The following is a 16,519-nucleotide window of genomic DNA, read 5'->3' as shown; positions in this document are numbered from 1 at the left end:
CTTCCCTTCCGAACCCTGCCGTGCGCCCAAACAGTGGTTTTCCCTCACATATGGGGTATCAGCACGCTCAAGAGAAATTGCACAAAAAAATTTGGGGTCCATTTTTTCATGTTACCCCTGTGAAAATAAAAAAATTGGGTCTAAAGTAACATTTTTGTGAAAAAAGTTAAATGTTAATTTTTTTCTTCCACATTCCAAAAATTCCTGTGAATCACCTGAAGGGTTAATAAAGTTCTTGAATGTGGTTTTGAGCACCTTGAGGGGTGCAGTTTTTAGAATGGTGTCACTTTTGGGTATTTTCTGTCATAAAGACCCCTCAAAGTGACTTCAAATGTGATGTGGTCCCTAAAAAAATGGTTTTGTAAATTTTGTTGGAAAAATGAGAAATCGCTGGTCAACTTTTAACCCTTATAGCTTCCTAACAAAAAAAAATTTGGGTTCCAAAATTGTGCTGATGTAAAGTAGACATGTGGGAAATGTTATTTATTAACTATTTTGTGTGACATATCTCTCTGATTTAAGGGCATGAAAATTCAAAGTTTGAAAATTGCAAAATTTTCAAAATTTTCGCCAAATTTCCGATTTTTTCACAAATAAACGCAAGTGATATCGAAGAAATTTTACCACTATCATGAAGTACAATATGTCACGAAAAAACAATCTCTGAATCAGGGGAATACGTTGAAGCGTTCCAGGGTAATTACTTCATAAACTGGCAGTGGTCAGAATTGAAAAAATTGGCCCGGTCACGAAGGCAAAAACAGGCTCTGGCGCGAAGTGGTTAAGTTACATAGAGAATTTACAGCATGTAAAAGATGTTAAAAACGCATTGCATACGCATGTCATACAGATGCTAGATGAGGAAAAAAAAAATCACACTCGCATAGCACTCGCATGACATAAGTTAAACCATACGGATTCTACTCGGAGCTACTTTTTTATACGCTAACGTGAGCAAGCCCTTAGTTTGGCTTACAAATACTGATGTAAAATACTGACCAAATACTGAGTGTGTGAACGTGGCCTAATAGTATTATTCTATCAGTACAGCTGTTGCCAGTTGTGAACTTACTCTGAAGGTATGTGTTGTATTGGGTCGTGAGAACTGTTCCATTACCACCGCTCTCTCACGCAGGGGTCGCCGTCCCGTGGTGTCGGGCACTGCACTGGATACTCGGCTGTGCGGTTGCTTTGCTCTGTTCTGTTGGGTGGAAAATAAACCATTAGAGATTTCCTCTAAAAGAAGGAAACAAACAAAACTAAGTTCACGTAAAGTTTGGCAACACCGAGCATATGCCCCAGCCTAAGCCAGCCATAGGCTCCCACTGAATAATGTGTACCTCACAGTATTATGCAATTAGGTTTTTCAATCCATGGATATATTAGACAAATACAAAGGGTGAAATGGTCATGTGTGATGACTTGTATCGCAGTCGATATATTGGTTATATTAAAGGGGTTTTCCACTTACAAAAAATTTGGTGGCCAAATGATTGCAGTCATGCAAAATAACAAGTAATCACCCTCCCCCGGTCTACCGACTGCTGTCTGTCGCTGCTCCGGTGTCTGTGTTTTGGCTGCCGCAGTGACATGGTCAGTCACTACAGTGCATATCACCGCTGCCGCTGGTGCTGAACCAGGGGGAGAGTTTGGGGGTCACTTCTTTAAGGGGTGGAAAACCCCTTTAATCTTTATTAAAGATAAGGAAAAAAAAACAGGCCACATTCAGGACTTTACTGCTAATCTCAATAGGGTCTGCTTTCCTGTGATGGGACTTGTTTTAAGGCCACATTCACACATCAGTATTTGGTCAGTATTTTCCATCAGTATTTGTAAGCCGAAACCAGGAGTGGAACAATCAGAGGAAAAGTCTAATAGAAACTCATCACCTCTTCTGTTTTTATCACCCACTCCTGGTTTTGGCTACAAATACTGAGGTAAAATACTGACCTAATACTGAATGTATGACCGTGGACTTAGTGTGAATATCACAGACCCTGCGTGGGCAGAATATACAGCCTTGTGAACAAATCCTATTTATTCCCTCTTATGAAAAGAGCTGCCTGTCTTATATCAGGACATATTATTCCCATCCCACAGCAATTTTGCTTTAATTTGTTTTGTCCCCATCTGCCAATTGCACTACCTGTTTTCTTCCATCTACTGTGCATCGCTTTCTGATCGTAATAGTTTTAAGTGACACTATTTATTTTAATATGTAATGTACTGAAAAGGAGAAAAAGAAATTTCAGGGTGGAATGGACCTGACTGTCACATGCTGCAATTTTTCTGAGGTCCGTGCATAAAATCACTCAGATGCACTGGCACATGGCTGGAGTTAGTCACTGTGTTGTCCGTGCATGATCCATTGTATATATAGACAACACTAGAACAAAAAAACACAATATTCTGACTAAGCTGTAAGAAAAGGGCTCACAATGGGCTCTACTAAGACACCTGATAGACAGATTGTGTAGTTTTAAGTGCAACATAGCTTGTGTATTGGGTTTTGTATTTACTGTACGATCACAGAAAAATAGGCTAAATTAATGCTAAAACATAGCACCCTGTATTGACCCCCTTTGTATCATCATTTTCCTCCTAAGGCCACGGCCCCACTATCAGTATTCGGTCAGTATTTTTTTCTCAGGAGTGGGAGACAAAACCAGGAGTGGGTGATAAATGCAGAATTGGTGACTTGTTTCTATTATACCTTTTCTCTGATTGTTCCTCAACTGGTTTTGCCTCCCACTCCTGAGAAAAAATACTGACTGAATACTGACCAAATACTGATAGTGGGGCCGTGTCCAAATGCTGAGAACAGGAAGAGACATGTTCTGCTGTAACACAACGGACGGTTACATCTCTGTAATGCCGTTGAAGGAATAAACAGAAGTTGTATTCTGGCATGCAGTGTGAATGCCGCCTGATTTTTTGTTGGTAGAGGCATGTACGAGGCTCGTATACTGAATAAAACTTTTTTGAACAAGAAAACTTTGTAATCATACAGCAGAATGCCGAGATCCGGGCACCGATAATTGCTGATCCACTGTTTCCAATGAGTGAATAGGTGGTAATTTACTCCTGCTGGCCTGGATGGATGGTGAAGATAGCCTGTCTAGGCCAGTGTGTCTGAAATAGAAAATTTAAATAAAAAAATTACTTATGCACCTGCAATAGGGATTTAAAGCAAACTCTCCTATATCTGAATCACAAATAACAGGTCTGTATTAATCATATGATCTGTGGGTACTATGACTGCAGCATATTTGAAGATGTAGTTAAACAAAGACACACACACTTTCTATATATAATCTGATGGTTTATTGGTTGGACTTAAAGGGAATCTGTCATGTAAAAAAAACGCTATTAACCTGCAGATATAGGGTTAATCTTCAGGTTAATAGCTTTCTAAAGTCGTGCGGCCACAGCACTAAAGGCTTGACTGGCAGGAGGAAATTAAGTTTATTCCTCCAGGCTGCCTCTGGTTTTCAGTCATAGAGGCGCGGCTTCAGTCACCTCAGTACATAGTGAGTGGCAGCTGTAACCACGCCCCGGCACTGACTGACAGCCAGCACTGACTGACAGCCGGCTCAGCAGTGCATCAGTTCAGAGCCGGCCGTAGTCTCTGCCTACGTGCGCATATAGGCAGAGACCTGTCAATCGAGACCAGCGAATGGAGAGAAGCCGCCGGGGACCTGCTTGTTCGGTGCCTTTAAAGGATGTTTTTTTCTGAAACGCTGAAGTATTTCAGAGTCAAATATACCATGCAGAGCTCATGCAGCCAGTGCTGATACATGCTGCCCGTGGATTGGGCAGCTCGTATCCGCTGACAGGTTCGCTTTAATACTAGGGTAAGAACCATATCATTTCATCATAACGTTATAAGACCTTTTCCCTTATAATAACCAGTGTGACTCTTCACCACGTGTTATATTTTGGACTGGTTAGTGAGTAGTAAGAGTAGGACCTCAGTTGTACCTGAAGTAATATGTCTGGTTCCCCAATGGTAAACAAACCACTAGAAATGTGCCGCGCAGCAATAACAAGAACTACATATTCCCTGCACGGACTCACAGCTTTGTACCCCTGAGGACTTCATCACTGTAAACATTGGGTGTTTTTGACTGTGCTGGATCTAATGTTAGAGAAGGCAGTCTTCGCTGAGCGGCTGTTTTCCTAGAAGGAGTGTGCAGAATCCGAGAGGATGAAAAAATACTGTTGTCACTCAACCTTCCAAGTCGATTTCTGGCAGAGTTTATAACCCTCGGCATAACAGATAAACTTTTATCTTCTTGATCACTTGAAATAAAAGAAAATAGATAATTATTTTTCCTGGATGGTAATTCATAAAAATGTCAGCAAATCATGTTTTAACTATTGCATTTATGGTGCATGGGTGTAAACTGCACATAGTTTCTCGTGTATACAAATAATTTGGAAACTATTTGCTTTGTATAACATCTCTCCAATACATGCAAATACCTTGACTTCATGTAACAGGGAAATTTACCATATATACTTTCCTTGTAAATGATTGGTATGAAAAGTCAAATTGTTCACAGCTATTGATAAGTTGCATACTCAGCGTGTTTATTTATTTACAGTGCAACATTGTACAGTTAAAGGAAGATTTCTGCTCATTTTAGTGTAGGGATGCCTATAAAAGAAAGAAAACAAGTCATACTTACCACTGGGATCCTCCTCTTCTCCAGCGCTGCTGATCCAACAGTCTCCACTATACTGGAAGTGACTACCAGAGTTGACCGCCGAGGCTACTGATTGTGTGCAGGACCAGGTAACTATTGGTAGCGACTTCATCATCTCTGGTCCAGCAGAGACTGTCAGAGCAGCAGGTGGATTCCAGTGGTAAGCCTGGCTTGTTTCTTCCTTTTAAAAATATGGCTATACTATAGTTATTTTAAAAAAAAATAGTCGAAAAAAAGTAAATGCACCAGAAACTGTGGCCTTTTTTGGAGACCTAGCCTAAGAGAGAGTTTGTTTCCAGAATAAGTTATACAATAAACCAGTGAAGCAATGCAAGGTGTGCTATGATAGTTTCCTGTAAGCCCCGAGTAGCTTGGCTGAGATAGTTATTGTTGAGAATTGTCTGTTGTTAGAGTGGAAGAGATTTACTGTTATTCTGCAACTACCAAGCTCTGTGCCTCTTAGAAGCATAACTGTTATGACTGCCAAAGCACATTCACACAGGTAATGTACAAGCCAGGAAGACAAATACCTGAACCTGACAGGTCCCTGTTCAGACTAGAAAAAAGCCCTTCTCTGACCCTGGTCTCCCCCTGCCTGACCGAGGAGGCTGACACCCTAAGATAATGCAATGGTGCCCCCACTCGACAGTGGCTTACTCTGAATGTCTTTAGCAGTCCCTAGGATCACTAGAATAGCAGTTCCCTAAGAAATAAAGGAATCACACACAAAACAACTGCAATCAACACAAACTACCACTAAATGAATGAATCCACAAAGTCTATCACCAGCAGGAAACACCAGTAAGAGAAAGTATTTAAAGCTGCACCCCAAATGTGATAGGTCAGACAAACAGGGTAAATAAAAAACACCTGTTACCCAAAACCGACAGAAAAAAAAGATAAGAGAGCTAAAACACCCAAAGAAAAGATGAATCTGCTGTGGCTCAGCAGAAAGAGACACCGACCACAGAACCAAGGGTTCGAATACAGAGACATTGCAATAACCACTAACCTTCATGCTTCTTAGTAGTATAAACACCAAGCCCCATCTTTCTTAGTAGTGTAACTCCCAAGCTCTGTGCCTCTTATTAGTATAATCTCCAAGCTCTATGCCTCTTAGATGCATAACCACTAACCTTCATGCTTTTTAGTAGTATAACCACCAAGCTCCATCCTTCTAGTGTAGTAGTGTAACTCCCAAGCTCTGTGCCTCTAATTAGTATAATCCCCAAGCTGTATGCCTCTTAGTATAACCGCCAAGCTGTGTGCTTCAGAGGAATGTAAGCGCCAAGCCTACAGACTGTTCCTCTTATGATGCAACTACCAAGCTCTGTGCCTTATAGACCACTAGCCTTCATGCTTCTTAGTAGTGGTATAAACACCAAGTTCCATCCTTCTTAGTATCATAATCCTCAAACTATGTGCCTCAATTTTCATATGTAACTAACCTATTAAGACTGTGCCTCACTGACAGACTATAACCACTATAATTATTTGAGTCACCTTTAGGAAAACTTAAGAGTCAAATGGGCACACAGAAGTTCTGACCCACTGTCAAAATTTACTGACATATTTTCATCCTGTGAGTTATCACACCACACAATAATGCAGTTGGCAGACTCAACCTGGCTATTCCAGTGTGTGTAAAGTTTTCATGATAATATGTCAAATAATGCAGTATACATACTGTGTCTTCTCTACTAGGCCAGCATGGCGGTGCTGAAGAGGTTTAGCTTGTATTGTCATTACTCCATTCAAGTCACTATTGAAATTACGACTTGTCTGCAAGACAGTAGGAAATGCTGAAAATTATATTTCACATAGTATAAGATGCAGTGACAGATAAAGGCTGGGGCGGTGGGAGGAACAGCTGCGTTATCATAGATTGTACCTGTGATGTAAAAACATAAGCACCAAAGGAAATGCTCCGAGCCTCCGAGCCGCGTGATGGAGGAACACCTGCTGATCCTGATGTTATCCGGGGAAGCTGAAGGTAGTGGTTTCTAGAATTATGGATCTTTCCTGCTTGCTTTGTTTCTACTGAAATTTGAGACTTCACATTAGTTACAATAAAATGTAAAAAGTTTTTACAACAACCATTGCCCTATAAAAATATGGTAATGCTGGACCTCCTGAGATCAAGGAATCCTTCCTGACAAATTCTCTGTTGCTGAACTGGTCCAAACATGCTGAAAATTCTGCTTCATACATGGTAAGGCTTACATGGCATCAATCTTCCCCCCATAAATAAGTTAAGGTCGGGTGATATAATTGAGATGCTCAAAGCTGGATGAATAATGAGCCCAACAAGAAATGTCCTACAGGACATGAATATGTTATTTATTTTTATTTTTTTCCTTTTTTTTAATTGACATGTTTAATGCTATACTATGTTGAGAAATGGTTAAATAACGTGAAAAAAATGTAAATTCAGTTATATCTGTCAACCAGAAGGTGATCAGCACTTATACTGGCTAATGATATTTATTACATTGACAATGCCTTTCTGCATACAGATACATTTTTACTGTACTTTATCCCTGCAGTCTTAAAACTAACCTTACATTAATGGGGTCTCCAGGACAGGCATGTTTTTCTGCAGTCAATCTGACTGTAGCTTGACAAATCTTAACACTGTGCAATATGCACAGTCAGGAGTCCGCTCTGTTTTCCTGCTAGATGGCGTCAAGTGCCAACTCGCTCTTTTCCTGCTTCTCTCAATGTCCTATTATATCACATTGCACTGTTAGGATTCGGCAAGCTGCCAACAGATTGACTACAGAAAATAATGTCTGGCCCAGAAAACCCTTATAAGTAACTAAGCTTTATCTCAACCAAGCTGCTAAAGCCCTGCTATACATGGACTGTGCATTAAATCTGGAGAACAGAAAACCAACTTTGAGTTGTAGGTTTACTGTCTTCTATACTATTGTGGTACCTACATCATATGCAAAATATAAGCACGAAAATATCAGAAGTGGGTATGAAGTTGTCCCAACAAAACATGTTTTACAATTTACCCTCCAACAGAAGATTAATTTCCCATTCAGCCTTCATTTGTGTACCTGAGGCGACTTCCCATGTTTTAATGAGGAGTTCTTGCACTGATTCCACAATAGTCCTCCAAGTATCATCAAAAACTTCTGCAGCAACAGTGTCCTTCATGCAGTCATTAGGGGAGACAGGAGGAATGCCCCGCTTAGTCCTCTTTTGATGAAGTTGCGTTTTCTTTTGATCCATACCTTCATCATCACTAATGGTTGAAGAAGACTTAATTTTACAATCTTTAAAGGGAACTTGTCACCAGGTTCGTCCCAAATGAGATAAGACCACCACATTTCAGCCCTCATATACAGCATACTAATATGATGTATATATGCCCCCAATCTGGCCTGCAACAAAAGAAAAGAACCTTTTATTATACTCACCTGCGGGGCGATCCCGTCCGATGGGCGTCCCTGGTCTTGGTACGGTGCCTCCCTTCTTCTTTCGATGCAGCTCTCCTTCTGTGCTTCGCGCGGATGACGAGTCACTACGTCATCCACACAGTATCCCTGGCATCGCACTCCTGTGCAGGCGCACTTCTCTGTTCTGACTAGGGCAGAATAAAGTACTGTAGTGCGCATGCACCTTGCTCTTTGACCTCTCCTGGCACATGCGCACTGCAGTACTTTACTTTATTAGAATGCTGTATATGGGGGCTGAAAGGTACTGGCTTTACCTCATATGGTACAAACCTGGTGACAGGTTCCCTTTATACACTAATATTTTCATACGCAGATTAAGATATAAAGATGAGGTTTATGTGCTGAAGACATACACATTAGATGGCTGTCGGCAGAACAATGCTTTGGCCAATAAACACTTTGGCTGTCTCTCCCATAGAAAGGAGTACTCACTCAGCCAAGCTCTCCCGTGTCCTCTATGAGACATCTCTGCACGAGGCTTTTTTCCAAGAGAATAAAGTGACTGGCAGTCTGAAATTGGACATGTCCAACCGGACATTTCCCCGCACACATTAAAGTGTCGGCCCAACCTGTCGATATCGGCAGGTGCAGCTTACATAGTCTAGTGTGTATGGGGGCCTTTAGCTTGCCATTATCAGCAATTTGAAGACTGTTCATATTAACATCATCTTTCGTATGTAATGCTTGCTAATAGTCACAGTCTTATTGAGTAATATAAGAAAATGTGCTATTTACTGCTCTCGGCTGTCATAGGCAAGGTACTCCTCAATAGTGCCTTCCACATCGTAGATTTCTTCCTCCAGGAAGGAATAAACTGATGAATCAGAACCCAAAGAACTAGCGCTAGATGTGGACTCCTCAGTTCTTTGTAAAGGTGATACTGTAGGAACAAGTTGTGATCCAGATACACAGAGTCTGAAATAAATTAGATATTACATTGAAGTGTTAATGCTTTATCAATATAGTACTATAAAGTACTATAAAGTACAAATAAAGTACTGACCACTGTAGGAAACTTAGACACCATATGTTAAAAGGATATTCCTATCATACACATTGATAACATATCTACTGGATGTTCCACACGAGTGTCTGGTAAGGCTCTTATATCTGGAACCCACACCTGTCGGGAGAACGGGGACCCCAAGATCACATTAACCAACTTACAAAAGGCAGTTTCTTCATGGACTATGCTTCCTTTAGCAATTGTGACCAACAAAATACAGGGTGGGCCATTTATTATACACCTGGCTGCACATCTAGTATCTTCACAGCATAGACAATTGCCTTCAGATGACCCCAAAGATAAAAGTCTAAGGGGGTCAGATCGGGAGACCTTGGTGGCTATTCAACTGGCCCACGACTACCAATCCACTTTCCAGGAAATTGTTCATGTAGGAATGCATAATGTGGTAGTGCACCATCTTGTTGGAAAAACTCAGGGAACGTGCCATCTTCAGTGCATAAAGAGGGCAACACATCATCATGTAGCAATTTCAGATATCCAGTGGCATTGAGGTTTCCATTGATCTAGAATGGCCCCACTATCTTTGTACCCCATATACCACACCATACCATCAAGATACGAGATGTGCAGCATCTGAAACAATGGATACTGGAATCCTGTGCTAGCATTTCTTCTGCGGTGTTGCTAACAAGAGTGGGAGAAGAGGGTTGCATTGACAATCCAACACAATGGGCAGAACTTTGAACACATTTTATAAGTGGTCATAAACTTGTAAAAAAAACATATGAAAGAATAAAGTTACGTTAAAACCAAGCACACCATTGTTTTTCTTATGAAATTCTCAATAAGATTGATGTGTCACATGACCCTCTTCCCATTGAAAAAAATAAAGTTGGATCCAAAATGGCCGACTTCAAAATGGCCACCATGGTCACCACCCATCTGGAAAAGTTTCCCCCCTTCCATATACTCCCCCTCCCATATACTAATGTGCCACAAACAGGAAGTTGATATCACCAACCATTCCCATTTAATTTAGGTGTATCCATATAAATGGCCCACCCTGAATATTTCCTTAAGCCCCTGAATCTATGGGAATCTAAAGGATCTGGCTCCTAATCCTAAATGACCAAAAAATGTAAGTATAGGGAGGTTTTCCAAATACCAGAAGCTTAAAGTCAGTGCTGGAAAGGTACAAAAAAACATTCTCTCTCTTTTAAGGGTCTGGCATTAAAGTACAGACGATTTTTTTGAAAAATGTTTAGCCCCCATGCTAATTACTACTTGTATTTTCAAAAAAAAATATGTCCATTGTCCTGAAAATCCACAAATTCACATTACTCTGATGCTGCAATTGGCAGAGTAATAGAATTGGGCTCTTTTTATAGCAAAACTAAGCAGTAAATGGCAGAAAAAAGACCAATTACTTACCTGATGAATTTGCTGGTCTCTTTTTATTTCCCTGTAGCAGTTGTAGCGCCCCGAGGGTTCGGTCGCTACAGAGGTATTGCATCTCAACCAGATGTGCGATATCTCACTTCCAGGTAAGGATGGGGTGTGGATCAGGACCCTGACACCTGCATGCATTACACCACATTTCCGGGGGGCAGGGCGACCGATATGCTCCAAGTAGAGCACGACAGTCCCTGTCCCTGGCTGGAGTGGGGGGAGGGAACACCGAGGAAGGGGGGACCCTGTGGTGCATAGGAGGGAGAGGGCAGTTCCTGGGTGCACTTAGAGGGAGGTATAAAAGGTGGGAGCCATCTTAGAGACAGGGAGAAGAAGCTCAGTTCAGTCAGAAGAGAAGACAGGGAGCAGAGGCTCAGACCGAGCTCTGCTCCGCAGGCAGGCCGGCGAGAGCGGCCGGAGCCTGGAGGAAGGAGAAGGAAGGAAGAGGAGCGGAGGAGACTCCAGGAACAGGGAACGAAGGGACCCCAGGGATGTGGACTGGCGAGTCGCCCGAATCTACCTGCGTAGGGGGGTCAGGCCAAAGGGGGAGACCGGTCCCCGAAACTAGTGGAGGCGGGGAACTACCCTCAGCTAGAAACCGCAGGCTGTGACATTTTATGTGGCGCAGCCCCTCGCTACACCCGCTAGGAAGGCACCACATAGGGTCAGGGAAACGGCACCAACGTTTGCCCGAGAAGGCCCGAGGCAGCTGGACAGAAGCAAGGTCACTGGCAGGGTATGACAGGCCAGAGAAAGGACACACAAAGGGGGTCCTGTGAAACGCTGCAAAGTTATCTGGGAGTAGGCCGAGCCCCTCACCTGGTGAGCACAGTGCGACGTGGGACGTTATGACCAGCTGTAGTAACGTGGATAAAGAACTGTGAGTAAATACCCTGGACTGCATTTCAGGACTCTGTGTCGTTACTGCTGCTCCCGCGCACCATCACCCCCAACATCCACACTTGCTGCCCTGAGGCTATACTCCTCCCGTGGGGAGTTATACTATCCTCTGCTGCACCCACAACACCAGCCTCAGTGGTCTGCCCTGCAGCGGCGGTTCACTCTGACCGCAATCCACGGGTGGCGTAGTTGGACATTCAGCATATAGACTGCCATTTGGTTTGACCGCCCTGGGCAAGGACCGGATCGCCGCCACGGAGACTACAACCCCCAGCATCCACAAGAGGTCCGGTTCCGGGCATCCCCACACACAAACGGCACAGGGGGCGCGTCACAGTCATATGCTGTCTATTTATGTGACCACTGCAGTCAATCACTGGCTTCAGCGGTCTTGTGCCATCTACCTCGGCGTCATCACTGAGATGGGTGATTGGCCCCAGGTGCAGGGAAGTAATAAGAGACTGGCGGGGAGAATCAAAGTGATATCATTGGAGAAAGGTAATTAATCAGGTAATGGTACTTTTGCCATCCTATGCTGTTTACTGATTTTGGTTACATTTTTGTTGATCTCAGTAAACCCTTTTATTAGAAGGTACCTGGTACCAGGTAGCGCACTCTATGACCCATCTGTGTAGTTGAATGTATCCTTACAAGCTCTGGTACAAAGTGCTATATTGCAGATTATTTTATGTACTCTTGGCTATATATCACAAACACATTAAAATTCATTGTATTCCTATAACTTTTATTTGATGCTTCATTGCAAGTGATCTGTCACCCCGGGTAGATTTATGGGGCCAGCTTATTTTTCTCAAGGTCACACTCCAAACAGAAGTATGCAGATTAATAAACAGTGTGTGAATAAGGGGTAACGTTTCTCCTTGTGGAGAGTGACATTCCAGCCCTGGCATGCCAAGGTAAGGAGGCTTATTCGCTGTACAATGCTCCTTTGGGAAATTTAATATGCAAATTACCTCTTCAGAGAGGACGAGGACTAGAGCTCTATAGCGCCACCTGCTGGAAGCAGCAATCCTACAAGTCACAACCGACCACCTGCACTATCAGAATAAAGGGAGGAAGGGGATGGATTGTGGAAGACTGCTCTACTTACTGCCTCAAGGAGTCGGAGCTCTCAGTAATACTCTGCGAACCTCTAGAAAAACTTGAAGAAGAGGTCCCACCCTGAAAGTGCTGGAAACCTTCATCCTTTGGAAATATAAGTTGTTTTCCTAATATTCTAAAATACAAAAGTAATAAAAAAAAAACATTTAGAATAAACTTATTCGTTATACTTTTCAACATTACTAACAATTTCAATGAAAAATGTGTCCAAAAAAGTAAAGGTCATAATAATAAACTGATATTGGCATCTAATGCATTGTGAAAGACAAACTGAGACTCTGTTCACACTTTGTTGACTTCTCGCTATAAAAAAGGGAGAGCCTAGTCTTCTGTCTGAGGTATGCTGGAGAGGTGTGAACAGAGCTTTAACAGAAAATTTGGGCAATACTAATACTCTAGTGCAGAGCCTGAGGAGTGATGTATAATGAATGAATTCTTTATTTCTGTTATTAAATGACTATTGTCAGGTAGGTAGGGAGGTAGGTCCCAAGCCTTTTATCAGACATAAAACAGGGCAAATTTAATAACATCTTACTCCGTGGGAAAAAAAGTCATAACCAAAAGGGGGTTCAGATATACCTGTCACAAAGAAGCCTAACACTAGCATCTTCTTATGTGACAGAAGGAGACTTTGTGCCCCCTCAGGCACCAAGGTCAGAGGTGAAAGGTGGAGAATAAACACATAAAACACATAAAACAACAACATACAAAGTGTCACACTATGAAAGAGTTTATAACCACGTGTAACCCAAAAAGGAGCCAGATTACAGGAGATGTTTATTATGTGTAGTGACCATTGTGACAATGAAAGAAACAACATTTAGCTCATGGGACGATGCTAGTAGTGTAGAAAGATATACGGCACTCATGATGTGTGAAGAGGTGCCCAAGTAGGATTCCAACCCGTAATCAATGTAGATAAAACTTGGCAGTCAAAAGGGTTGCAATGAATGAAAAGTTAGTTTATTTAGGCAGTTTCTTCTCATGTCCGGCAGCAATCAGTTCAGATGAAGGTCCAAATGTAGGACCGAAAATGTTAAACTATAAAGATTGTCTAAATAAACAAACTTTTCATTCACTGCAACCCTTTTGAGTGCCAAGTTTTATCTACATTGGGTACGACGCTGGTAGATCATGTTACCTAAGATGAAGAGATCTCTTGGTCCAGTCTTTGCATTCTGCTTGTAAATTCTTGTTTTGAGAAGTAACGTTGCCTTCAAAAAGCATCTCATCCACATCCCAGAACAACTGGTGCACTCTCTGCGTGTTGGCTTTATCAAACTCCTGCCAGAAGTAGTAAGAATGGGAAAATGATTAGACACATCACCACCAGACACCTGTGCATGACATCTTGTATGGAAGAGAAATGTCTCTCTTTGTTATTCTACTTCCCAACACAGAGCAGAGTCAATTATTTTATCAACGCATATAGTTTGTATACAGCAACGTATTCAGATTATTAACTTCCAGTTTAATCAGTTTATTCATTGTCTCTTCTATCCATCAACAGCCAATTATATACTGTAGCTATCAATGTTAAGGTCTTGTCCATTTCAGTTACTCATAATTTCAGCCTGTATAATACCATCATATTGCTATATAATGCCAAGATAATACTGTCATATATTGCAATATAATTCAACCATATAGTGTCCAAATATGACTACAATTCAGATCCCAAGTAATACAACCAGAAATCAGTAAATAAGACTTGGGTGTTTTCAGTGTTCACTTAGGGTTCAAGGCCTCCTAGAAAATACTGTAGATGACTTAGTTTGCCTAGTGTACCTCCCCATAAAAGTGGCACTGTCTGAATACAAGTATTCACATATATATACACAAATATATATATATATATATATATATATATATATATATATATATATACACATATACAGTGCATTGTGAAAGTATTTGCCCTCCTTGAACTTTTCTACCTTTTGCCACATTTCTGGCTTCAAACATAAAAATATAAAATTCCAATTTTTTTGGGAAGAATCAACAACAAGTGGGACACAATCGTGAAGTGGAAAGAAATTTATTGGATATTTTAAACTTTTTTAACAAATTAAAAACTGAAAAGTGGGGCGTGCAATATTATTCGGCCCCCTTGAGTTAATACTTTGTAGCACCACCTTTTTCTTGCGATTACAGCTGCAAGTCGCTTGGGGTTTGTCGCTATCAGTTTTGCACATCGAGAGGCTGATATTCTTGCCCATTCTTCCTTGCAAAACAGCTCGAGCTGAGGTTGGATGGAGGGCGTTTGTGAACAGCAGTTTTCAGCTCTTTCCACAGATTCTCGATTGGATTCAGGTCTGGACTTTGACTTGGCCATTCTAACACCTGAATACGTTTATTTTTTAACCATTCCACTGTAGATTTTGCTTTATGTTTGGGATCATTGTCTTGTTGGAAGATAAATCTCCGTCCCAGTCTCAGGTCTTTTGCAGACTCTAACAGGTTTTCTTCCAGAATGGTTCTGTATTTGGCTCCGTCCATCTTCCCATCAATTGAAACCATCTTCCCTGTCCCTGAAGAAAATCAGGCCCAAACCATGATGTTGCCACCACCATGTTTGACAGTGGGGATGGTGTTTTGAGGGTGATGAGCTGTGTAGCTTTTACGCCAAATATATCATTTTGCATTGTGGCCAAAAAGTTCGATTTTGGTTTCATCTGACCAGAGCACCTTATTCCACATGTTTGGTGTGTCTCCCAGGTGGCTTGGGCAACCTTCAAACAAGACTTTTTATGGATATCTTTGAGAAATGGCTTTCTTCTTGCCACTCTTCCATTTTGGCCAGATTTGTGCAGTGTATGACTGATTGTTGTCCTATGGACAGACTCTCCCACCTCCGCTGTAGATCTATGCAGTTCATCCAGAGTGATCATGGGCCTTTTGGCTGCATCTCTGATCAGTCTTCTCCTTGTTCGAGATGAAAGTTTAGAGGGACAGCCGAGTCTTGGTAGATTTGCAGTGGTCTGATACTCCTTCCATTTCAATATGATCGCTTGCACAGTGCTCCTTGAGATGTTTAAAACTTGGGAAATCTTTTTGTATCCAAATCCGGCTTTAAACTTCGCCACAACAATATCTCGGACCTGCCTGGTGTGTTCCTTGGTCTTCATGATGCTCTCTGCACTTGAAACAGAACCCTGAGACTATCACAGAGCAGGTGCATTTATACGGAGACTTGATTACACACAGGTGGATTCTATTGATCATTACCAGTCATTTAGGACAACATTGGATCATTCAGAGATCCTCACTGAACTTCTGGAGTGAGTTTGCTGCACTGAAAGTAAAGGGGCCGAATAATATTGCACGCCCCACTTTTCAGTCTTTAATTTGTTAAAAAAGTTTAAAATATCCAATAAATTTCGTTCCACTTCACGATTGTGTCCCACTTGTTGTTGATTCTTCCCCCCAAAAATTAGAATTTTATATCTTTATGTTTGAAGCCAGAAATGTGGCAAAAGGTAGAAAAGTTCAAGGGGGCCAAACAATGCACTGTGTATATGTGTATATATATATATATATATATATATATATATATATATATATATATATATATATATGTATATATACACACACACATATACAGTATATCCTAACAGTAGTGAGCTGGCAGATATGCTAAACCCAGAAAGTAACGTGGCATTCACGATTATACTGCTGTAAGGTTAAATGCACACATAGGATAAATGCTGAAGATTTTCTATGTGGATTTGTGCACAGAAACCTGCAGCATATATACAAAAGTAACAGACAGTAAATGAGGTTTAAAAAAACTTCATCTACACGCTGAAGAGTTTTTACTGTGTAGAAATTGACCTGTAGTGTTAATAATTAAAGGGATATTCCGATATCCAAGATCTTATCCTAATATGTAGAAGGCATGAGAA

General features: G+C 41.4%; 1 protein-coding gene across 3 annotated transcripts in view; it reads right to left on the bottom strand.

The window, feature by feature from the left end:
- Positions 1-16,519, bottom strand: part of FAM149A (family with sequence similarity 149 member A) — a 196,234-nt gene that overhangs the window by 18,907 nt on the left and 160,808 nt on the right. For all 3 annotated transcript variants that reach the window (XM_073645354.1, XM_073645355.1, XM_073645356.1), the window contains exons 4-12: positions 13,756-13,898; positions 12,604-12,729; positions 8,912-9,091; positions 7,775-7,962; positions 6,601-6,749; positions 6,397-6,491; positions 4,078-4,302; positions 3,009-3,132; positions 1,073-1,201 (exon numbers count right to left, since the gene is read on the bottom strand). In XM_073645354.1, coding sequence (XP_073501455.1) covers positions 1,073-1,201; positions 3,009-3,132; positions 4,078-4,302; positions 6,397-6,491; positions 6,601-6,749; positions 7,775-7,962; positions 8,912-9,091; positions 12,604-12,729; positions 13,756-13,898 — 1,359 coding nt within the window. The remainder of the gene's footprint in view (positions 1-1,072; positions 1,202-3,008; positions 3,133-4,077; positions 4,303-6,396; positions 6,492-6,600; positions 6,750-7,774; positions 7,963-8,911; positions 9,092-12,603; positions 12,730-13,755; positions 13,899-16,519) is intronic.

Source organism: Phyllobates terribilis, unplaced genomic scaffold (assembly GCF_046119375.1).
Source record: "Phyllobates terribilis strain yellow unplaced genomic scaffold, ASM4611937v1 Scaffold_1__5_contigs__length_1240528914, whole genome shotgun sequence".
Classification (NCBI taxonomy): Eukaryota; Metazoa; Chordata; class Amphibia; order Anura; family Dendrobatidae; genus Phyllobates; species Phyllobates terribilis.
Note: the sequence above shows the minus strand (reverse complement) of the source record. Positions and strands in the feature narration are given on the sequence as shown.